Source organism: Caloenas nicobarica, chromosome 1 (genome assembly GCF_036013445.1).
Source record: "Caloenas nicobarica isolate bCalNic1 chromosome 1, bCalNic1.hap1, whole genome shotgun sequence".
Lineage (NCBI taxonomy): Eukaryota > Metazoa > Chordata > Aves > Columbiformes > Columbidae > Caloenas > Caloenas nicobarica.
Genome location: NC_088245.1, coordinates 15597118 through 15622691, shown reverse-complemented (window position 1 = coordinate 15622691; position 25574 = coordinate 15597118). Strand labels below are relative to the sequence as shown.

Here is a 25574-nt window from a genome sequence, read left to right as displayed (position 1 = left end):
GGGGAGTTTACAGTTAATTCATTTCTCACCATTATTTTTGGTACAGTTCCAGCTTCTGCCTTACCGTATAAAAGGGAACAGCACTTCATTTCAGTTAGCTGCCTTTCTCTGACAATTTTTAACATGCTGTAGGAAAGTGGGTGCCAATGTCCTTAAGAAAATCTCAATATAATTCAAGCAGATTGAAATTACAAATGAAATATTGTTCCTATGGGCATATTCTATTCTTGTCTAACAGTATAAACTTGCTCTTCCTAAATATTAGTTTATATTTAACAACTGAATTTAGTATCACCTATGTTCTTCCATACTTAAAACTTCAGAAAGCAATTAGCTTTTCCTTCACTAACAAACTCCCATGGTGTAAATTCAGTAAAATTCCTCAGCGTTTCTTAAGTAGGTTGTCACATTTTGTGTAGAAATCATTAAAGTGAAAACCAGCAGTGATATATGTAAATGCTACTGTGGGAATGACTAATCCACAGTCCACACATCTCTTCAGAATAACGAAGCCCAAAACTTTCATCTCGTCACTTTCTTCCTAATTGCACCTTACGCAAAGGCGAAGAACAGATAAATTGTTCTGGCAAACTTGTTCCCAGATTTTTCCTTTTGTGAGGGCTGTGCAGAACCTCCCCCCTCCCATCTGAGCGCCTGCCAAAACACGGGTGTCATCTGCCATGTGCCAGGCAGAGGTGGGAGCCCCGGGCGCCAGGCGGGGAGAGCTGAGCACCCATCGCCGCGTGACGAAGCGCGGCCAGGGCTGGTGACACCGTGGGGACAGCCCTGGAGCGTGACCCGCGTGTGCCCGGTGCCCAGGCGTGTGCCCGGTCTCTGATGCGGTGGCCCCGTCCTGCTCCCAGCTGCGCAGACACCGGGCTCTGACACCAGCTCACCACCCACGTCAGCAGCACACGTGATGATGCTATAACGTGCTCACTAACTTGTTTGTGAAGCGTTTCACTGTGTGTACGTGGCATTTTAACCAAAATAACTAGCTTGAGGGGCTTCAAAATTAATCAGTGTGTTTCAGTTAAAAGATTTACTAATTTCTGAAAATTCTAAAATTACTGAAAATGTCATTAGGTTTCCTATTAAGAGGTTTTTTTCTGCTGACCGAGGTTAACAGAAAATATTTATAAACTGTAGAAATTCTTGCTGGAAAATATTTAAATAATTGCAAGGCTTGAGAAGAAGTGAAGTAAAATGACTTCTCTACCAATTCAAATTAACTACCATCTGTGTTCAACAATTCCATTATCAAGGCTTTTGGGCATCTAAAGCAATTGAGAATGAAGAGAATGTTCCATCTCCTCCTTTCTCTTCAAACTGTCGATGTTTTATAAATCTGAAATTTGTAGAGTTAAGTAAAATGGGTTTTGATTCTTAGAGAAACTTCCATACTTTCATTAAAAGAGAAAAAATATAAATAAAAAAAATAATTAAAAAGAAGACAGACCACTAAACACAGCCCCATCTTTATCAGAAACTACTGCAGTACATAAGCAATTTGACCTCTATACAAAAATATTTTGAGTACCTGCTAAATGAATTAAACACATATTTCTGAAAGGGCATAAAACCCAGCTTTATTTCTCAGCCTTTTCTCTACAGTTAATCATCCATGTACCTAAAAGTGATAGTTTTTGGCAGTGTGTGTAAAGGCAAAAAACTTTTCACATTTCAACAACTGGAAATTACAAAGGAGTTTGAAAGTAAACAAAAAAAAAAAAAAGTGGCATAGAGATGTCCTCTAGTATCACGTGAGATTCTCTCACTTAGGTTGATGGCTGATGCTGTAGGCTTATAATGAAGTATCATTTTATTTATAATGTGTTTTTTCTGTTTCCTTTGGAGAGCTCCTTACCGGCACCCATGATAAAGATGCCTGAAAGTTTTTGCCTTCTCTGCTTCCTTCTATTCTTTCCATAACAGTAGCATCTCCTTGATTGCAAGTTTTTTCCAAATATACGTAAGCCAGTTTCTCCCTTGAGGTTCAGCACTGATGTACTCTGACTGTTGACTGTTTAAATTACTTTTTTAAGAGTTTTTCAGGTAAGTTCACAAATAAATAAAGCTACTTCTCTTTCCCACGTGGTTGAGAGAACAATATTTAAAACTGCATTTATTTCCTTTCCACAGGACGAAAATGGTATTTTGGAGTTAGATATTGTTTAGGGGAGAGGAATGAGGAACTTATCTCTGTTGTTGGTAAGAGATGCTCCACAGATGCCCTTGAGAGTATCTACCAGCTCTTCTTAGGTCGAGAAGCCTAACTCACAGCAACCTCGGTCAGGTTCTCTTCACGATTTCAGAAGCTTAAGCAGATACATAACTCAAGTAACTTCATAGGCTGTTACCTATTTCTTAATTAAGATTATGTTACACATTTGAATGTAATACTAGTCAATGGGTATAAATAACCTCCATAAATGGTATCTATCAAGTATAAATTCAAAGTTCATTCTGTGGCAAACCCATGCTGGTTTTGTTACATTACTCTAAACTCCTGCCAGTATTTAATGAGATCATTTACTTGTTTATCTAGCCATCAAGATGCTGAAAAGCAGGAACCCAATGCTTTTGCTGACACAGAGAACCACATTAGCTTTCCAACCCTAGATATCTTATGGATGAAAACTAATCTCATCCATAGCAAGAAAGTATCTGTCTGTATTCAGAAACTGCACCTCTTGGCTACCTCAGCTTGTTCAGGAATTTCCACTTATTTTTCACCTCACGAACACACAGCTTTCTTGCTGCTTCTACCTCCATACCCCCCTTTCTTCCCATCCAAGTCTCTTGATTGTCCCAACAGTTTTTCTCCTTTCTCTTCATCTCGGTCCCACCAGATTTTAAAAGACAAATTAAGGATTAACTACTTGCAGCTGGCTCATTGTTCATTCTAGCTCTATAATGTATTTTAAATCTCCTCTTCTTGCTAAACTTCTCTATTTAAGACTATGATATCTATTATTCTTTGTGCACAGCCTAGAACAATGGAGTGCATTATTAACTAGCCCATAAGTAGCTATGTCATCAGCACTATGGTTTACGTGTATTTTATATAGAGAGCCCACATTGCATATATACACACATTTGCAGAAACACACAGAAGATATACTAAATTAGGTAGCTCAATAAATGTTAAGAATTGAAATTCAAGAACAATTAATTGATCCTAGCTTACTTATCCTTACTTTATCCTCTACATACCAATGACAGTATATTAATACATTCACAGCATGTTAACAGGAACAGCTGTTAAATAATAAATGCCTTACTATATTGTTTTCAGCAGGTGCTTCAGCAATTAAACTCCGGCTGCTTAATTTCTAGCTCAGTTAGGAAAAATAACTATATCTTATGCCACCAAGTAAAATACTAGGCATTATCCAAAGAATAACAGAAACATCAAAATCAAGACATCCACTGTAGGGAATTATTGTTCTTTGTGAAGAAATGTGTGTCATCTCCTGGCTTCTCCCTGCTTATCATTGCAAGAGCTCAAAAAGCTTTTAGCAGAATAGTCTAGGAGCCTTTGCTGCAGATATCACTAGATGTTTCGCCACAGATGGTGTCAGCAGTTCAGCTCCTTCTCCATCCCACCACTGGCTAAAGGCATTCGCTACTACCCCTCTTTCACTACCACCCCTCTTTAAGTGGTTATTGGGGAGCCACAGCACAGGTCAGTTGCAGAACCAACAAAAATCAACACACCAAAGCCTCCTGTATTTCTGTTTTCTTCAAATCAATGCACCCTCAGGCAGCATGGCTCCTAGGTCTCTGCAAGGGATGCAGAGATAACCTCTGGGCAGCGGCGTGACAAAGGCAGGGACCCTAAAATCACTCTCTGGGAATCAGTCTGCGGTATCACTCGGTCAGCTGCAACATGAAACCACGAGCCGTGGCTGACTCTCCAAACACTCCTCATCAACTCGGAGTAATGTTCATCAGATACAAATCTTCAAAACCATTCAAGACTCAATGATCTTGCACATTTGAAACTTTAAAATAGCTCTTAGCTAAATAGCCTAAAATTAAGAGAAATCCATATTTGAGGAAAAAACCCTGCGTTTCATTTGGCTTCTAATTTCCTAAACATGAGAATCAACTTCAATTACAGAATGCTATTAAGCTGCCAAGCATAAAAAAACCCCAGCTACTACCTGGCTTTTCCACTTGCAAGGTATCTTGACTACCTTAATGTATCCAAACAATTATTCAGTTTTTAAAAAGTATCTAAAAATGTAGTTAGGGCTGCAAACATCCCTGTAAAAGGTTTGTATTATCAGCATAGTCTGTTTCATACTCTTAATTTTATACTTTATCAATCAGGTTTCTTAAATGTACTGTACCTCTCCAGTAGCCATTTAATATTTAAGAGAAAAGTAAGAACTATCACCTTTCACAGGCTTTCTTGTTTGAAAAATGATTATTTTTACTATTAAAGCTGCCAGAAACTTAATTTAAAAGTAGATATAGTAAACCATTATTTACATATGGACCATACCATACAACTTGACTCATTATTCTGAAGTAGATAACTCCATTTTATCTCTCCACAACAAGACCAAACACATGAAACATTAAATGCCTATGGAAATTATTTCCCTAATAATTGTGCAAAAATTTCAGGCTTCTAACATGTTTCAGTTTCCTTTTAAAGGAACATTAAAATCAACTGTTTTTTTTTTCCTGAGCAAGTATTAGCTTTTCAAACAATCAAACTCTTCTATTGAAATGCAAAAGCCTTTCACACATCTGTTTTAAGGACCACATTCATTAAAGTCAGCTATCAATCAGTCACAGTAACACTTTCCTTAAAACATGCAATGAATTTGCATAAAGCCCTGCTCACTGTTCCTGAACGCTACTTAACAAATCATTCCTTTCATTTCATGCTACAGTACCTCACAAAGTATTATCAATACTAAAAGCATGAGGATATTTGGAATTCACTACACTTTCTTGCTTTGTGCTACATGCGCTATGCACCAATCCTCCAAATGCAAACCTTCGTTTTTCTACACAGACCCTTAGTAATCCTGAGAATCTCCACTAATATTTTCATACTGACAAGGAACTATCTGACTGAGATTGTTAGAAGTCTGGATAGACTTACTGAATGATGGAATACAAACTTTATTACATTTATTAAAAGCAATCTGCAGTTGCAAACAGAAAGCATTTTATAGTTAGATTTTAAATTTAGCATGCTGAGATGACTGGGAACAGCTCACACCTCCTGCTTTGCTGACTCTTATGAGTCAGTCATGAGTCTCATTGCATTTACTGGTGGCTTTCACACCCCACTTTCAGATTCATAGTATTCCACACAAATAAGACTTAGGCTTTGGGCCTCATGATTCAGGAGAAAAAGCCCTCAAAAACTAAGCCTGAAGGCTACGATACAGCAGAACAAGGAGAGGCCAGGAATACTAATTTTTAATGATATGTAATTTGGAGGGATCTGTTACATTTAATGGAACAAGGTAAACAGCCGGCAGGAACCAAGTTAACTTGAGGATCACACAGGTTGGCCCCAAGCTGGGCAGGCGCAGACCCAGCACCAGACACGGCCACCACGGCAAAGCTCGGCATCGCGGAACGACGCGCCTGTACACAAACCGGCTCCAGTCCGAAAAACACGGGGAGCTTTCTAGCACGGTTGTACCTTTTCTCATGCATAGATGATCACCAAATTGCTGTTCCAGGCTGTCTATGAAGTAAGCAAGACAACCCTGGTTCAGATCACGTTCAGTTCTTGCTTTCAAAGTTCAGTTCTGTTAGGACTAAAATTATTGTCTTTAAAGGAAAAAAGGAAAGCTTTTTTTTTTTATAAATTCCACAGCAACAAGGCAGCTTAGTGCAAGTTCCACGACCTGAAACCTTGGCTACATTTTTCAGTACACCAGACAACAAATGTGGGCTTAACCTAAGTCAGTCATCTTTAAAGAAACCTGACTAATGTCATATCATGTTTTACACAACAATCACCGTCAGCATTATGTTTCAACTCTTATGTAGAACAATGAAACATGCAACTTTATCCAACTTACCTGATGCGCGCCTGGTGAATCGGTTTATCACTGGAGCTGAAAGAAAGCACGACATTTCAATTAGATTCTTTTTGTAATAGTCTAACACTTTAAACATAACAATGTTATACTTCAAAGTGCGACAGCTACAAAAATCTGTTAACCATTATTTTTGTATCTTCATAGAAACCCGTGTTAACTTCATACACACTTAAACTTTTAAGCAGATAGTAGCCAGTAGCTTTCAAGACCATTTTCAGCTTCTTAAGAGTTACTGTTACTTATTGCTGTTTGTGATTGGCTGCGAAACATTTAGACCTGCATTTCCACCATCTATCAAGAGCACAGAAAATGGAATCTTGTAAACAATGATGCAAACATGGATTAAAAAAAAATGTAAAAAAAAAAAAAATTTACTTTTACAAAATATACCTATTAGAAATCTAGCACCAAAGATACTCCTAAAGAGAAAAAGACTAATTTACAATCCCATCTGAAAGATCAACTTTTGCTTTGACTAACCTTTAAACCTCCTTGGGTAAGTCAGTAACAACGCCAGCCCCCGCCCAGACCCCAGTTTTACAGTGCAAATGACTGGTTTATAGTGCCCTCTTGGCTCATCTCCAACCCGTGCCGCAAACATTTGGAATCCTGTCTTGCTTCCAACTGGGAGAGATTGCAAAATACATCTTAAAGCACACAGTTTTGCCTCTAATTAATTTCCAGGCTTACCAGCTTCTTCAAGAGCTACCAGATATAAAATAAAGAAATAAACTTTTTTATGTTTTGCCTTCCAAATATAACCTTCAGTCTGCTTCTAATTAGTATAAAACACTGGTCTTGAACTCTACTTTCACGTGATACATTAACTGCTGAAATAAACAAGAAGAAAATCTGAATGACCTAATTTCAAACATGGGCAGCAGCTACATTAAAAATGTATGCACTCACACTGCTTATTAACATTCAACCTTAAAAAAAGAAAAAAGAAGAAAAATCACTCTTTATGTTTACATGGAACTGAAAAATGAAAAATATTGGACTTTCAAATTTTATTCCACTTAATTTTACATGGGAGTTATGCATCATTTCTTGAACATCTAAGCCAAGGCAAAGAGAAAAAAAATGCTGAGAAAACAGGAGCGACAGTAACAGCTTGAGAAGCAAACTGACTTTTTATTCCTTTGGGGAGGAAAAAAAACAGAGCAAAGCTACAATTTCTGAAGCACAGACACAGACAGTTTGTGCAAGCACATAGAGTAGTGACGGGGCCAAGAGGCAAGAGCCACACTGGGAAACCCGACTACAGTGGTTCAGAGTGCGAGTCACGAGCAAGGAAATCTCCAGTGAACAAGCTGTCACAAACCCCAACGATATATATAAATAAACCAGAGAGTAACATAACCAGCAAAGTTATTTTTAAACATGAATTCTAATTCCCCCAAACATTTTTTAAAAATAAAAAGACAATAAATGTAGACATATTTTTATTAGAGCTGACACCATATTTTATGCAACTACTGTTTTGTAATACAGGAGGCTGTTTTGTTCCTCAACACTGTTCATTTTGTCACTAGGGTTACAGGCCAAATTCATTTCAGGACACTAGTCGTGACTGTCACCATCAGATGGCTGAGCTGTTACCTCCAGCATGTAAATCAGCAGCAGCCCTCAGCAGATGTGCTCATATCAAAAAATACTTGGAATGTGACACATTTCTAACAAGAAAGCATAAAATAGTGCTCTGCTCCCAGTCAAAAGCCTTCCCCAAACTCAGGGAGGGTGTTCGGCTTTGCCTGTCAGTTCTGTACATCATGCATAGATATGAAGATTTAACTCCTCTAGACAGCTACCTCAGCACATTTTACCAACACAAAAAAATACAACATTAAAAAAGAACATCTAACACAAAATTAACATAATTTTGAGAATACTTCTCTTTGAAACAAGTTACTGGGACCGTCAAAGAGACAAGTCCTTCTCTGACTACATATTTCTAAATGCCTTCTTTTCTTTGGCTGCAGAAAGCTTAGTTTATTTTACAATATATTTTACAAACTATTCACTGTTAGGAAAAAAAAAAAAGAAAAGAAAAAAACAGCTAGAATGTCAAAACCTTGATAAGCACCTATTTTTGAGCTCATGTGAATAATCAGTGTTTGAGCAGCAACCAGGCAAAGCCTTTCTGCCCAGACTGGGATTTTGTGAAGGTCATCCAAATGTGTTACTGGGAGATTTAGAAGCAGAACCCACAGTTCTTTGTCATGGAGCAAGCTGAAATACTCTCTATTTCTCTTCTAGCAAATTGCAATATACTTTCTTTTTGCCCAGAAAGATGGAAGTGATAGGTCTCAGAGAATCATCAGCCCTACAGAAATTTAGCTGGTATTTTCCCAACAAAGTAGATGCATGGTCAACGAGGTTGCTAGGATAGCTGGCAGGCTAAGCATAGTAAGGTGGGCAAAAGAGAGTCTAAGAAGCATTTTGCTGGAACCATAAAAACCCCCAACACCCCACTTGCAACACTGCTGACACGCGTCAGTTCACAGCACCACAATATTCCAGCAAGGGGAAACTCAAGAAAGGAATAGGCTTGATGCAAGACCTCCGTGGCTATTGAAGTAAACTCTACAGCAAAAATATCTTAAAGGTTAGAGTGACATTGTGCTGAGGGTCGGTTGCTCAGAATGATTCAATAAAACAACTTGCTAGAAAGAAACTGCTTACAGTAACTTACAGGTATAGCTGCCCCACCACAGACTTGGCGCAAAATGCAAAAGGAACAAAAACCACGGATTGCAAAACCTTGACATTGTAAAATCCAGGGATTTTTCCTAATAAAGGGTAAACTGGCATGCAGATAAATTCAGAACATGTCCAGTGACACTTGGTCTTTTTTTACAGTAAGAGAAAGAGCACTGCACCACAACTGAGCAATGTACTGCTGTGCACAGAGGATCTTGTTTAAGTGCATGGTGTCACTTCAGTATTAAACATGACTCTTCATGTTCTAGCTTGTCTCAACCAAAACCCAGTACAGACTTACATGGAAGAAAATGAATAAAAGGAGAGAAAAAGAGACATTACAGGGGTCTGTATCCTGATGAAGCTTTGATTAAACTACCATTTGAAAGTGAGCAAGCTATTGATCCTTATGTGACATATTACAATTGTTTTATTGTTAGTGCTATATAGGAGAGAATTCCATCATCTAAGATGTTACCTGCTGGTAAGTGAAATTCATGTTTGCATATCCTTGCTCAGATGACTGTACAATTGTACAGTTTTTAAAATATTTTGGCAATACAAATCAAGTAAATAAACAGAAATAATCAATAAATGATCACAAGAGCCTAAAGTGTTTTCATATATCTATTCACCAAGAATATAGGCTGTAAAAACAACATCAAACTACAAGAAGCACGCACTAAAAATTTTGCCATCACTCAACAACTGTCCATTGTTCCTCACTCCACTGTACTTTACCTCTCATCTGTTCTTTATGAGCACTAAGCAGTCATCACAACAGCCCTGCGAATTACACTATAAAAGCAGCATAATTTTGTAAGAAGAGAAAGAAATGGGGATCCATGGGGTTGTCTGCAGAGCACCAAGACTAAGGCAGTAATGCCAAAAGAGGAACCCTACCTGGGCATCCTCTATCCCAGGGATGTCAAACTCATTTTCACCGGGCGCCACATCAGCCTTGCGATCACCTTCAAAGAGTCAAATGTAATTTTAGGACTGTATCAATGTAACTACTCCTACATTTGTACAGTCCTAAAATTACATTCAGCCCTTTTAAAGGCGATTGCGAGGCTGATGTGGCCTCCGGTGAAAAAGAGTTTGACACCCCTGCTCTACACGGTTGACTTGTTCTAATAGCTTGAGCTGCCCCTTTTTGCAGAATCCCAATTTAAGTGCTCAAAGTCAAGTTTGATTCAGAAACAGAGATCCTTGTGCCATTAATGTCACCTGGAATAAGAAGCTAAACACATCGCAGACCTAAGACACGCAGCCTTCCTAAGAAGTCAGGGACTGTCAGACCGGGACTTAAGAAGAGGTTCTGCTTATCAGGGGCTGCTAAGGACAAACTCCCTCTGACAACCAGACCTGCGAACTGGTGCCTTCTGCAGGTCTGCAAACCAGACACATGCACAACCCCTGGCGGTGCTGCGGAGCACACGGGACCCTGTGTGTGCCCAAGGCTGGGTGGGCACATGCGGCTCCCCACAGCCGCTCCGGCGGCCGGAGGCCATCGGGAGGCTGCTCAGGCCACGTTCATGGCAACTCAAGGCGATGCTCTTTTAGAGCAAAACACACAAAGGCAAAATGCCTTCTGAGTGACAAGGGCTGGCAGGAGATTGGTGATTAATCTTCAGTGTTAGTAAAAATTAGAACACTTTCCACAAGCTCCACTTCCAACTAGCCACTGTAATTTCTTCATAAGACAAAGGACTAAACCCCCTTAAAAAAGTAAACAAAATATTAAATTCAGTTGTTACACGTCTAAAGTCCTCAAATTTGGCAGCCCATAGCTCCCAAACAACAGCTCTGTTTACAGAGTAGGAACATCACTATTATATCTTAACAGGCATATACAAACAGAAATATCTGCACCATAGTGTATCATCCTTGGGTGAAAGACTCAAACGCCCCAAGTGAGGTTATGAAACAAAAGCCTTCTGTTAAGGGCAAAACAGCGTTAAAACTCTCAAGGACCTCAATGAGGCCCGAATGGCCCATGGCCCAAATTTCAAAAAGCAACTGAGAACCTGCTCTCAACACATCACAGGATTTTACACAGCCTAACTACTGATTTCAGAAGAGTCATTCCTGGTTTACACATGCTTTTTCATGACATATCTCAAAATCCCAGGCCAAGTTTCAACCGATGAGCATCATGGACACTACAGGCTCTACCTTTTCAGTTCCAAGTTCACCTGTTTCTCAGAGGTCCAGCAACTTTCAGATATACTTTGAATTATGCCTATTGTAATCACATCCCTGTATTATGCAAATTAACATTAGCCTGTCTTCCTTCATAAACGGATTATTAATTAGAGTGAACTAATCAGAACAAGAGAAAAATCAAATCTAAATGAATGCCTTTCTAAAATACATGCTTTAGTCAGACTTACAGGTTTTTTATGCCCCAAATGGATGAAAGACAGTTAATTCCCTGTTACCCAGGACAATGACAGACTGGGACGCCATGGATAATACTAATAGTAATAATTTGGAGCCCCTCTGATTTCCCTCCATTGCTGGAAACTTTCACTTTGGTTCAGGACTAGTCCAGGCAGAACAATTATTTCTGAGCATTCCCAGGTTGAAACAGACATAAGATAATACAATTACGTTGATGTACCTTCACACTAATGAAACCTCACAGAATTTCAAGTAAGACAGAACTATTGCCACCACCTTGTGTGCTCTCAGCCCCAGTAGCCACCCACAGCCAGTCTCAGCAGGGCACATCTGCCTCTTCCAGCACTGCTGGGGCTGAGCTCAGGTTAATGAAACAACCTTCCCAAAACGAACTCCAGCCAGCTGCCCCTGTGTGCTGAGGTCTGCAGGCACATCATGGGCACTTGAGTTGCCCCCGCCCAGGGGCAGCTCTGGGGCAGCACTGGAGCTGGCTGTCCAGGCACTTCAGCTGTGCTTCAGCAGCACAACCAGCACAGGCAGCAGTGGCACAGGTAATTGGGCTGGTTTGACTGAAAGTGAGTTAATTTTTTCATGCAGTTAGAAACTTTTCTTTTTCACAGCTAGCACAGTCGTTGTTTGGATTTAGTTTGAGAACAAGATAACACCCCAGGGCAAAATTAATGTTTTTCTTCAAGTAACTCTCCAGCTTTTTTGAGTTGGAACACAGAGGATGCAAGAGCTTACTGTTATCTTAGCTGTTGTGTGGGAGTCAAGGTCTTTCTGAGCTCTCTGCCCACAGGTGGTGTCATCCAGACTGATCAATGAGAATATTCCATGCCATTAGCATCCTGCTTCATATTTAATGAGAGTTGGGTTTTCTGGCTAGAGAGACGCCTTCCAGTTCTGCTCCATTTCGGTTCCATCCCCGAGTTCTTTTAGTTTGGCCTTTTGCATTCTGCTGTTTTGCAGTGGCATCTGGGCCTTTCTGCCTTTTTATTTTTCTCTCCCTCTAGGATAAGTTGTTTGGGACTAGGGTGTTCTCTTCCTGGGACTGGCTGAGGAAGCTCAAGAGGAATTGCATTGTGTATCTTTTATATTCTATTTTCCATTTTATATATATTTGTAGTAGTAGTGTATTAGTATTATTTTGTTATTTTATTAAACTGTATTTATGTCAATCCATGAGTCTCTCCCTGGCCTTTAAATTCTCTCCCTTATTTGAAGGGGGGTGGCGGGCAGGCGGAGTGAGCGAGCAGCTATCATAGTTTTGATTGCTAGCTCGGGTTAAACCGCAAGAGTAATCCACAACCACAATGGCACAGACTAGCCATAGCAGGTAATTTACCAGTGGAGAATTAATAGCTGATTGTATTTAGGATTGGTAGCATACCTGAGGTCAAGGTACATGGTCTTTTCTTGCTTAGAATCTCTAAATACTAAATAGTACTAGAATACAGATTTAGTAAGATGATAAAATCAAGCTGTTAAAAAGTTAAACAAAATTACATAAACTATGTAATAAAACTGTGCAATATAGATCTTGACATTCCTTAAGAAATCTGTTACAGTTGGAATAACTGTAGAAACGGTTCACTTTATTCTAAAGAGCTATTCTTCCTTCTAGTTATCAGATGCCAGCTGGTATGTGCACTGCCAGTTTCAAGAAGTGTCTCTGACAAAGGGGAGTTGTCAGGTCCATGGAGAATGGTTCTCACCATTTCTCTGTGAAAGGCCATAACAATTGTGAGGAATGAGGAAAGGGGATGAGTCCAGGGAATACACAACTGTTATTCAGAAGGCAAACAAACAGCCCTTGCAATAAAGTAGTTAGATAGAGCATAGCTTTCTACATAGGTGTGTTTTGATTTCTGGAAATTTAACAGCAACAGTAATATTTTAATGATGAAATACGTAAGATATATTTTATTATTTCCCTCACCAAGTAAGTCTGTCGCAAAAGATTCTTTTTTATTAAAAACAAAATTCAAGAACAGCACACAGGCTGGGCCTTTACACAAGGAGAAAGGGTAGATCATGGCCACACTGGTACATGCTGTAACACTCCGCCAAAGAATCTGAGAGGTTAGACAGCAACACTGCTGCCAAATTTCCCAATAAACAAACCTTAACACTTCAGAAGGTTCTGAAGTCCACTCCAAAACACTGATTTCCCTTGGGAAGGAAAACCCCCAGCTCCTCAAAGGGTAGGATCTGCAGGCAGAGGGATCTGGCTCCATCCAAAGAAGAGTGTGTCGCTGGAAGAGCGTGATCCTCAAGGAGTCACAGCTGCTACACACCCGAGGAGGCAGGACGCATACATGTACGTGCATTCATATACACAGGCAGAATGCAGGCAGGGAGACCAGAAGTAAATGCATGCTTTCAGGGAGTCCTGTACACAGAGGCTGAGGAGCCCAAGATGAAGAAACGATGCTACGGTGGCAGTATCTAAGTGGTACTGGGAGAAAAACCGAGAGAGAATAATTTTGCTATTGCAAGTAGAATAGATGTTGGCAAGAGAAAATAGCTACATAAGATAGAATGCCCTAAGATTACTTTCTTTTTAATTAGAAATGACATCTACAGCTTTTAAAGCCATCTGTACTACAACAAATATATACATGATTATTTCTGTCTCTGAAGACATCAACACACCTGTAAAAGAATAAAAATATACAGAAACCGCAATATCCCATTACCCCACTTTTATAATGTGCAAACTAAACTAAATTTACAAGAGGCTGTAGTCCTAAAATGCAGTTAGTCAAAACCAAATCTTGAGATTTTTATTGGCTCTACAGATTACTTCTTTTCATTTTTCAGTCTGGAAAATGAGTTCCATTTCACTGTAGAATAATTTCTCAAGAAAGCTGGGAAAGCCTTGTAGTCACGATCATTTGAAAACTACATCAGATAATTGCCTTGTGCTCCTTGCAATTTAGCTCTGGAGCTCAAACTTCCAGAATTATGTGCTAGTACACTAAGACTGCCCCTTTCCAAACCCAATGCCACACACTTTGAAAGGCTGCACAGGATTCTACGGTCTCCTACAATAACCTTCAAAGGAAGCTGAGATGAAGAATCATAGCAATTTATTTTATTCTTATAAATGCATAAACCTTTCTTTAAAAAAAAAAAAAAAAAAAGGCTGCCAAAACCAGCACGGAAGAAAGCTGCTCTACTTTACATATTTCACCCAACATACTAACATGTGATGCACATGAGTTGCTGCTTCAAACCAAAACCAAACAGCAAACTCTCCTACCTCACCTCTCTCTGATGGCTACACAGTAATAGGTTTCTTCAAAACCCCAAAAGCTTGACTTGATAACTTGCATCAAAAAAAGCTCAGTAAATTTTTTGGCAAATTAATATATTGATTATTAAGATGTCACCACACAAGAACATCAATTAAATATGTGGATAAATACCATGGGTTTTGCTTGTGAAAGATGAAAATGCCATGCATCCATTTAAACACATCACTATGGTATCAAGAAAACAGCAATGTTATAAATGCAGTCCCTGAAAACATTTATTAAATAGAGAATCTAAAATATTACTTCAGGATTTTTACATTATTTGCAGATTATAATTAGTGTTGATGTTAAAAATATTTGTTTTCAAAATGCTACTATGGAGCAGCAGGCTTTCATGGTCGTGTTTTGATATGTATGTACAGCCAGTCACTATGCTGCAAGTTGGCTGGTTGTTTAACCTGTCATAACACCAACCTCGAAAGAAAGGCAAAGAAATCTTTCCCACTTTATTGGCTAAGAGATTTCAGCTCTTATGAATAATTGATGCTGCACGTCACTATTAACGCTGAAAATAAAAAGATGAAGTGCCTGTCTGATGTATTAGACCAACGACCCAATGCAGTCAAACAGGCTGTCACAGCCCATTAATGGGAATGAAATGCTGCTCTTGGAGAGCGTATTTACTTTTCCCACCCAAGCAGTTTGTTTGAGATTTGGCCTTTTTTTATTTTTAAACATAACACTTCTTTCAGATAAATGTCACATGTTAGAAAAATTAAACACAGCAGCATCTTCACTTAATACTTTCATGTTCTATCTAAAATATGCAGTCTTCACAGGACACACACTGGGCTAGGAAGACCCCAGCCTTCCCACAGAGCCAAACCCCAAGACCTGGAGTGTTGCTTTAGCTTGGGCACCACCTATAGATCCCATTTTTCTTGTACAATTTACCAAAACTGCCTATTTCTGCCTAGCAGAGTGTGCTAGGGTTTTTTAAGTTTTTCTTTGGTTGGTTTGTTTATTTTTAGGTTGTTGTTAGGTTTGGGGGCTTGTGCTGTTGTGGTGGTTTCTTGTTTGTTTTGTTTTGTTATTATACCCCAACACCATTTGCCGTAACATACCTCTTTGCTAAGCAATTTATTACCAGCTCCAAAGAATATTCTGCTATAGCCATAGCATAGTTTACAATTGCCACTAAACCCCATCTGATACAAAATGCCAGTAATGCTTTTATCTTCTTACCATCTGTAAATGGCTTCTTTCCACTTGAAATTTCATAGGCTATTTTAAGAATATTATGGTTATTTGCTTTCTAACACTGCAGCGTAGGCGTTCAGATCCAATTTCATGTTCTTTTCTGCTTTCTAATTTTGCTGCCTGAAGCATATTTACTAATGTATGCATGTTCCCATTCAGAATGGGAAGAAAAAATGGTAATTCTGCCAAAGCTCTACCAGCAATGTCCAAATCAGTTGGGTGGTGCTGCTTATCTGTAAAACTATCATATTGACATTTTGTATGTCATCAGGCTCCAGGATCACCATCTCATAAGATGAAGAATAATTTGCACCTGTCCTTGATCAATATTTCTGTCAGACTGCAAACTAGGCCACCCAAGACTTTACAGGAGTGACCTGCCCTCCTGAATTCCTGAGAGCCAACAGCTTCCCTTAACTGTTACACAACTGCGCTTCAGGCTCCGTTTTTTTCTTACCAAATTTTGGCCTATGTTTTTTGTCTCTTGACAGCACCTGCAAGTTATATTTTTTCCAAAGGAATAAGGTTGCAATCTTGCTGATGGTAGTGGGTTGGAGGAGATGTCATGGCTGTCAGTATTCTTCTCCAAGAGAGCAGATCTTTGTGTGGAGTTTATAATTATCTCACCTATTTTATACAGTTTAACAACTGTGAACATAACTGCTTTCTCCCATACACATTCAATACTACCCATGTTTAATCCAAAGCCTCAAACCTTTTAAGACTCAGGGTTTCCTACTACTATTCATGTTTTTGTCACTTTGCCATTAGGCTATTATAACAAATCCTACATGGGCAGACACCATTAAAACTTTCTGAAGTTAGGATTTTATACAAAGTCTCTGCTTCCTAGGACAGTCTTGGCAGAAACCTGTGCTACAAAGTACCTTGACGAAGAAATACATGAATATGTACGATCTGCACCCTGCATTGCCTGCTTATTCACTTCCTGGTGAAATTTAAGTTTTTGGACTTGACGTGTATTTTAAAGTTTGCATATTTTAAGAATATTACGTACTTAATGGGAGTTTCTCTTGCCTTCAAGATAATTCAATCCCAGCCGGTCAGAACTAAAATAAACAATTTTGTTAGCTTTCAGATCATGAGGCCAAGCATGTTTTCCCATGTGGTTTTAGAGAAAGGCTGAGAGATGTACTTCAGAGAGCATAGTGACTCTGAAAGAAAAAGAAAAGCCCAAACCCCAACTGCTTGAAAATAATGAGAAGAATGGCATTGAGACTGCATCAGGGGAAAAAAAAAAACCCACCTCTCTGTATAAGTATCTAAATAGGAAAGTCATGAGCAAAAAGAAAAGCACTTGAGCATTATTCTGTCCTGACTCCTACCATATAAATGCCAGCTCCACAGAAACTGGCTGATACCTCTGGCAGGATGGCGCGTCCCGACTCCCACATGTCGACTGACGAAACCTGCCGCAGTCCTCAGGCAGAGCACGGCACCTGGTTCCTGCTCAGATGTCTCACTGGTTTAACAGCCTACCAATAACATGCTTCCCACCACCAGACAAACTGTCCCTTGTCTGGCAGCCAACAAAACCAGCTAGGGAAACGACAACAAAATGTGAAAGTTCCAGTGTCCTCCCACCAGCTCAGAACACATGCGCTGGAGTCACCCAGTGTGGTGGCTGACACCTTCCCCAAGCTCAGGTCCCACAGGTCAGAGTGCAATTTCTCAGGATGGGTTGGGGATAATTTGGGGTTTTGTTTTTCTGTTTCTAGTAAATCCTTGTACTCTTACACTGCAGGCCTGGACAAAAGCAGCAACATAAAAGTCTGGGCTCCCAGTGTTGAGATTTGAGAGCAAAAGGAAGAAAAGAGAAAAGCAGAGAGAAAAAAAAAAAAAAAAAAGATTTTACTGTTCATTTCCCACATACATGCAAAGCTAAATTACTACAAGCAGCTGTCAGAGATTACGGTGAAGCTGTTAGCCAAAACGCCCTTCACGATTTGGCCTTTCCAGTTCTCAGGGACAAGTGAATGAAGCACAGCTGGTGCTGGTGGCTGCACTCACTTCACCACAAGCCTTGGGTTCTCTTGCAATATCTGCTCTCATCTACTCTTGCAGGACAGCATGCAAACATGACTCCAGGGAGAAGAAGGGATACAGATTCACCTTTAAGAATACAAGCCTCTACCTCTCTTTCAGACAGTCAAAACCACTATCCACATCCAGAAGACTACTGATGATGCACTAACTATAGAGCCCTCAGGCATGATTCAGGTTGACCATCATGAATGGCTTTATGAATCAAAAAAGGGGGTAGAAAAGGCCACCAAAGAATGCCTGGTGACAGCGATACCTAAATGCAAGGTCCTGCAAGGTATTGGTGGATGAAAGAGTGGATGTGACCTGGCAACATGTGCTTGCAGCCCAGATGGCAAACAGTGTCCTGGGCTGCTGTAAGTGTGGCCAGCAGGCCAGGGAGGTGATTCTGCCCCGGTGAGACCTCACCTGCAGTGCTGCATCCAGCTCTGGGACCCCAACATAAGAGGGAAATGGACCTGTTGGAATGAATCCAGAGTAGGGCCACAAAAATGATCAGAGGGCTGGAACAGCTCTGCTGGGAGGACAAGCTGAGAGAGTTGGGGCTGTTCAGCCTGGGCAAGAGAAGGTTCCAGGGAGACCTTACTGTGGCCTTTCAGTACCTAAAAGGGGCTTCTATAATAGATGGGGACAGACTTTTTAGCAGGGCCTGTTGCTATAGGACGAGCGATAGTGGTTTTACACTAAAAAAGGTGAGATTTAGACTAGATATAGGGAAGAATTTGGGTTTTTTGTTGTTGGGGCTTTTTTGTTGTTTTTGTTTGTTTGTTTTTAAATGAGGGTGGTGAAATACTAGAACAGGTTGCCCAGAGAGGTGGCAGATGTCCCATGCCTGGAAACACTGAAGGCCAGGCTGGATGGGGCTCTGAACAACCTGATCTAGTTGAAGATGTCCCTGCTTCATGCAAGGGGGTTGGACTAGATGACCATTGAAGGTCCCTTCCAAACCAAATAATTCTATGTTTTTAAGTGACCCCACAAATCTTCACAGGCTTAATGTTCAATTAGCTGCATGCTGGCCTGTCAACATGGCACCGGCAACACAGGTGCTACTGAAGGCATCATGAAACCTGCCAGACCAACTGAAGGACTGCAGATAATGGCAAAAATCCATCAACAATGAGCTACAGTGACTTGCAATAAACCAAATTATTGTGTGATTCTTTATCAATACGGAGAACACAGGAGAAAACAAAGGGCAAACACAACACGGACCTCAACGCCATGATGATCCTGATCTTGAAATTCTCACTTGAATAGCTAATGTTTTGGAACATGATACCCATGATCACCAGCTATCCCTCTTCTTGCAAATGTAAGCATGCAGAACGTGTTGCACCTCACAACATAATGTAGCACAACACAGTTTCCATTGTGTACTTGGTCTTGATACAACTGTGACAGCACTTGTATGACCACGATCAAACACAGACCCATGCTGCTGCATGTTACTATCCCAATGGCAAGATGCAAACTACAGCAAAAAACATAGCACGTATATGGTATAATGCCTTTGTTTAGGTTCTTTTTCCAGGCCTGCAATCATCTCAAACTGTTTTTCTCTTCCATGGTAAGAATTCAAAACTTCCCCAGAACACGCCAGGACTACACAGAACACATATAGAGAATGGAGAGCTCAGTTGCCTGACTTGGTGTGGAGATTTTTGTGCCCTAAAGGTAAAAATTGCAGATAATGATACTAAGTGTTGTCATTTGAGCCCCTTTATAAATCTAGTCTCTATTCTCGAACTGCCCCTCACTGAGTCAGTACCTGTGCCTCAATTATGGGGCATTTGAGACCAAATAACTGGTTTCTCAAGAGAATGGAGAGGTCAGCGTGAACACATCTTATGGACAGGTTAATAGGATATGCCTTTTCTGTCCTGAACCAATTGACTTGTACAGGAGAGAGGAGGAGTGGCCAAAGGAAGGGGCAGATAGTAATTTACTTCAGCATCTTCTGTTTTGTTAGTTCGAAACAGAGATTACTGTAGCATCTGAGCTATGCCTGCAAGCAGAGAGATGGTCAAGGTGCAATACGAAGACCTATCTACTGTAATTTGATGTCTTCCTATACTGCAGTACCATTAAAAGCATTCAATGAGACTATGTAAAACTGTAAATCCCATTACAGCTGAATTACTTGGGATCACATTCAGAAATGTCCAGTAATGGTCAGTACTGCATTTTTCAGTGCTATTCCATTTTGCTCAATAGTTTGGGCAGCATTTGAAAAGTCACATCTGTTGTAAGTAAGCTTCAGCATCACAGTCACTTTCACTCCCCTTTCGCTCTGCTCCTGGCTAGCAAAGCTTGAGAACATAGTCGTGACTTCCTTCGGTAACTATCTGTGAGATTCCTACCAGGGGCCAACTTTCCATGACTCTTGATAACAAAACTCTCCAATGGGCTGATTAGTCATCAGGCAATGAAATAACTCTTGGCATAAAATAATAGTCTTCCACCAGAGGGCTTCTAAAAAAAAAAAAATAATAATAACCTACTGTGCTCCCAGTTTGGATTGCCTAGCAAAATTACATTTGATAATGATACCACTACCTGAAATACAGCTAAAACCAATCGTAACAAACATATGTAGTCACGACCCAAAGATCCTCTAAACTCATCCAAGTAGTCCAACACGCACTTTTTTCATGTTGTCTTTTTACAGTTACCTACCTGGGCAGATAATTTGAGATTTGAGTACTGAACAGGGAAGTATACAGAGAGAATAAAGGCAGACCAACAGATGCAGCTGGAGATCGGGAGTCTTGCTGAGACTCTCTGCTTGGGGGACATGGCAGAAACTCTTTACTCTGTGCCTGATGAAGTGGTACTTGTCCTGTCTAGTGTGCTCCCCCAACCTCCACTGCCTTTGAAGAAATTCTGCTTATTTTAGAGAAGGTAAACAGAAAGGGTCAAGATCGCATCAAAAAGGGAGGAACAAAAACTAAGAGATGAGTCTGCTTGATGGGTTATGTGTCAGACTAGCAACCCACATCACCGAAAAAAATGCCCTATTCCCCAGGCCATGCCATATTCCAAGGTCAAGCACTGAAAGCTCCCCTCTTGAAGGCAAGTCAATGTGCAAGCAAGCATGCTGAAAAGCAGATAAGATGCCTGCCCCTGACCTAGTAGTCTGGATATTCAAGTGTCCACAAAGACAGGCTAGTTTCTTTTCCAGCTTACTGGAACACATGTGCTTTACATTATGCCCTCAGTAGAAAAAAAAAAAAAAATTATTTCTGTAAATTACTTGCGATTTTCCAACATTTGTTTCTTGCTTTGTCAGAATTTTTTTTTTTAAATGTACACTGCTTCAGAAAGTTTCTGAAACTAAAGGATACTGAACTTCACAAAATTAGGATAAATATTACTTTTAACTTATACTCCCAGTATCCACATTAGGTTAATACAAGTGAAGATGAGGAGTACTTCTGCTAATTTTTCTTTTAAAAGAAAGTTATTTTGGACAAGAAAAAAAAATGAATTCTACTTTTTGTCCTACTAGTAGATTTTTCAAAAAATTTACAAACAAGGGCAACTTTTTGTTTTTAAAAACAACATAAAACTTTTTTCACCCTTTATGGTCTGGGTCTATATGTGACTTTCATGTCAAGTGTGACCAGAAGAGTACATTGTTTCATGTAGATTCTGTAATGGTTGTATGGCAGGAGTCCATATTCATAACCAAAACCTGCCTTTTATATAAACCATTTGGTAAATAGCAGTATTTGTTAGGAACATCAAGCAACGCAGACAAGACAGTTCTGCACTCGCTGCACATGAGGCTGTGCTTGAGAAGCTCTGGCTGTCGGGATGCAGGTACCCAAGGCCACCTCCTGCATGGTCCCCCCCCCCCAACTTTGGCACAGAGCCCTCCTGTTGCAGCTCCTGCTCCCTCTTTCTTACTCATGCTCCAAGAGTTTCCATCCCCAGCCCATCCTGTAGCTCTGCCCCCACACTCCCCTAAATGAGTTCACGTCCATTTGGAAATTTCACTACAGCACTGTATTATAGTTATCAACAACCTTACCAACCTTACCTTTATCCTGCAATAAAATCTGGAAGAAAGGAAGCTGGCCCAGATATCATCTATGGCAACATTCACTGAAGCTTTCTCAGTTTTGGTGCTCCTTTTACAGGCAATCTTCGTAGCCTAAACAGGATATATAGGTTCCCTCTGTCTATAAGAACTTTGATGATTATTCAGGTATTCCTGAACATTTCGGTGAAACATAAATCCATTATTTTCTACATTTGGCCAGAAAAAAAATGATGCAACAGACAAAAATTTCTTAAATTCTAGCATCAGCTGGGCTCTGGACTCTAGATACTAGAGATTTTTTTAAAGTATTGCAGGCAAACAATGCTATTAATATATGAGCCCCTCACAACCCTTCACACACATACTGCCACAGGTCACTGAAAGATGGGGATGGCAAGTATTCTATTTTACCAAGTTATAGCGTGTTCTCAGGTGTACGGTGCAAGCTACTCAAAGGCACACACTAAGCCTGTAAAACACACGGGGATTTAACCCAATTTGTCTGAAGTCTCAGAGCCCTGTTTTTAATTCCTGGATCATTCTTCTTCCCTAAAGGATGATTATTGGGGATGAGATTAGAAAAGATCAAACCTTTGCCTTCAATCCAAATTCTTGTGGATTTCATCCAGACCCACAGAGTACGTAAATATTTTTTTCCACAATTATTAAATATCTCTTATGACCGGTATAATATGGGAAAAGTTGCCCTCAGTTACTATACAGCAGCATATACACGCATTTAAAAATGTGTTTGTCACTAACTTGACAGACTATAACAGCTTCATTAGACCAGCCTATACAAGTAGACATGTATGTATTTTCTAAAGCATAGAGTTTCATAGGCCCTGCAAGTGTTCTTGTATCATGACCTTAAAATTTCTAGAAGTATTCCAGATAAACACTATCCAGTTTTACAGACATGCCAATAATAGCAATTAACATGTCTCTTTCATTTGTTTCACAGATCCAGAGCCAAGTTCTTTTTTATTATTAAAACAAGAGGTTACTTAAAAATCAAACCAGTTTCATAAAATATGTAAGATTTGACCGATAGAAAACAGCAGTCAAATAATATTAATACATATTATCTTAGAAATCAGAACAACTGATCATCAAAAAAATTTTTTAAACTGAGAGCTAAGTAAACTTCCTTTTGATACAAACATAAAAAAAGTGTCAATTTTTATATCCAGTGGCAAGTTTCATCTCACAGTATAACTAGAATTTGTGTGACTTTCCAATTACAGGCGATGAAACTTCAACGTTCTTTCCACTCCCTAAAGTACAATCAGTTATATGCATTCAATCCTTCACTCTATAAACACACAAACCAACGTTAAACATAAACTACACTAAGGGAAGTTATCTTTAGAAAACATTGCAACTGCTGAATCTCTAAAACACAGTTTGTGCAAGAAAAAGTATGAGGCTAGTTTTATAGAGGAAAACAAACTTTACTACCTAAAATGTGCTCCATAAAAAACTGTAACATGGAGAAGAAAGCTAAATTAATCCCTTCACCTAAAAAAAGGGTAGTTCTACAGCTTTATAAACTGTTTTGTCCTGGAACGCAGAACACAAGTTAAACCATGTCAGTTCCTAGCCAGAAGTAAATATAAAGTAGAGTTTCCGGAATGAATGAGTAAATCTTCTTGGCTCTGCCTTTACATTTTTAAAACAGCGCATGTGTTTATATTCTGACTTTTGTACTTTTTCCAAACGAAAACAAAACAAAAATCATAAAGAAATACTTTTCAGCAATAACCAGACTCCTATTACTTTCCGAGTATCGGCTACACTAACAGGCAACTGTCACAAGTGAAATAGCAATTTTGTTTCTATTCTTGATACTTATGAGGAAAGAGTGTGCTTCCACAGAACCTAACCTGTCCCTTTTAAATTGTTTAAATGGTTTGTGCTGAAACTAAACATGACATTTCATTTGCAAATGACATACCAATTGCTACAAAAAAAAAAAAAGGCAATCAATAAAGGCTATTGCATGCTCTGTTGCTATTAATTGCTGTCAGTAATAACCACCTCATTTACAGAAAACTGCTTCCTGCTTCATTTCTTTCACCTTGGTTCACAGTGAAGTTTATAGAGTCACACCCTCCACCTGCTTGTTCCCCTTACCAGCTTCAGACCTTGCTGAACCATTTCAATTAAATTTAACGATGAAGAAAGTCTCAAAGCAAAGAAGTTCCTTATAGTTTGCAAAAATTAGCAGCTGACACCAAACTGCAATGCACCATGAAGGAAAGGTCACACAAATTCAGTGTTGGGCTGTCTCGTCCGGCCTGTCAATCAGCAGTCAGTACTAGCGGCTCTGAGGCAGAGGTGCTGCCCCATCTGAACACTGATGTGCCTGGAGTAACGCGCTTCCTGAATACAGCTAGATGTTGCAAAGGTGTGATATAAACTCCACGTCAAACACCAACTGGCTCTTTCCAGCCATAAAATGTTTTGATTTGGTTTTCCCCCAACTGAACTGAACATATATCAACTATTTAGAGTGCTGGGACAACTTCCCACTATGATTTTGTACTATGACTTAAACAATAGAGGTATATGCCAGTCAGTGCTGTGTAGTCAACGTTATTAGTTCTTCACAAGCAACTGACTAATAGCTTCAGCAAATAAAACATCAAAACCAAAAAAAAAAAAATTCCACAGAAGAGGAACTTGCAATGAATGTTGAAGGTGAGACATCGGATCGCAATGTAGTGATCTCTAACAGAGCCACAAATGGTAAGTCCTGTCTCAGAAGTAAAACGCATCTCAGAAACCATGGAAAACTCTAGGTAGGTGAGAGGAACAAACCCACTGTGCTCAATGGTTGAATTCCCCCATGCCAGCAGCACGATGCCCCGGCAGTGCCCAGCCCCCCCAGGCAGCTCCCACCTGCGGGGAGGGACCATGGGCCAGCCCCTCAAAAAGGGACCCTGGGCTTGTCACCTCCAAGCTAGAGAGATAACCAATGGCCTGGTTTATTAGAAAGAAGCACTAACAGGCTCCTTAACCTATAAGATTTAAAGATATTTGGTTTTGAAGCTTGTTCATGTGCTTTGTTTTGATTTTTGTCAAGGATTCAGATTCTATAGTGGCATGCTTCCAGAAGGAGACATAAACCCATTTTTTTAACATAAAAAAGTATATTCCAGGAAGCACCCAAAGAGGTACGGGCTAATACCAAGAACAGTGCAATGATCTGGATCCACGAGAACTTGCCCCTTCTTCTGAAAGGCCTATACATGCACCTTAACTCACTCCCCGACTGTCTTCCATATCTGGTGTTACAGCTCTAAAGACACTGTCATGCTAGAATTGTAAATATCAACCTGCCTCCTTTTGACTGAGAAGTGTGATCACACACATTCCTGTCATTTATCTTCCATTACTGTCAAGCAGAACTGCAAACAAGCCTTTATCTCGAAACAAGCTAAATGGATGCTAGCCACTGACTGAGCTTCTCTATAAATAGCAGTTCAAGCAACCTTCTTAATTTTGCATACTGCAAAGAGCAAAAGAAGGAAAACAAAACACTTGATACACTCTTAACAGTGACAAAAAGGAAAAAATAGAAATGCTGTTACTGTCTTTTACTCTCTCTTACTACCGTTTCTCAAAAAAAAAAAAAAAAAAAAAAAACAAACCACCAATGCATGGGAAAGATCCTTTAGCAAAAAAAAACCAAAACCAAAACCAAAAAACAACACCACCACAATAGCTGAGATGGAAGAAGTAGGT

The 25574-nt window shown here is 39.7% G+C and overlaps 1 protein-coding gene across 1 annotated transcript in view; it reads right to left on the bottom strand.

The window, feature by feature from the left end:
* PRKAR2B (protein kinase cAMP-dependent type II regulatory subunit beta) overlaps positions 1-25574 on the bottom strand; it is an 87502-nt gene that overhangs the window by 50413 nt on the left and 11515 nt on the right. Inside the window, exon 2 of the mRNA XM_065640414.1 lies at positions 6063-6098. Coding sequence (XP_065496486.1) covers positions 6063-6098 — 36 coding nt within the window. The remainder of the gene's footprint in view (positions 1-6062; positions 6099-25574) is intronic.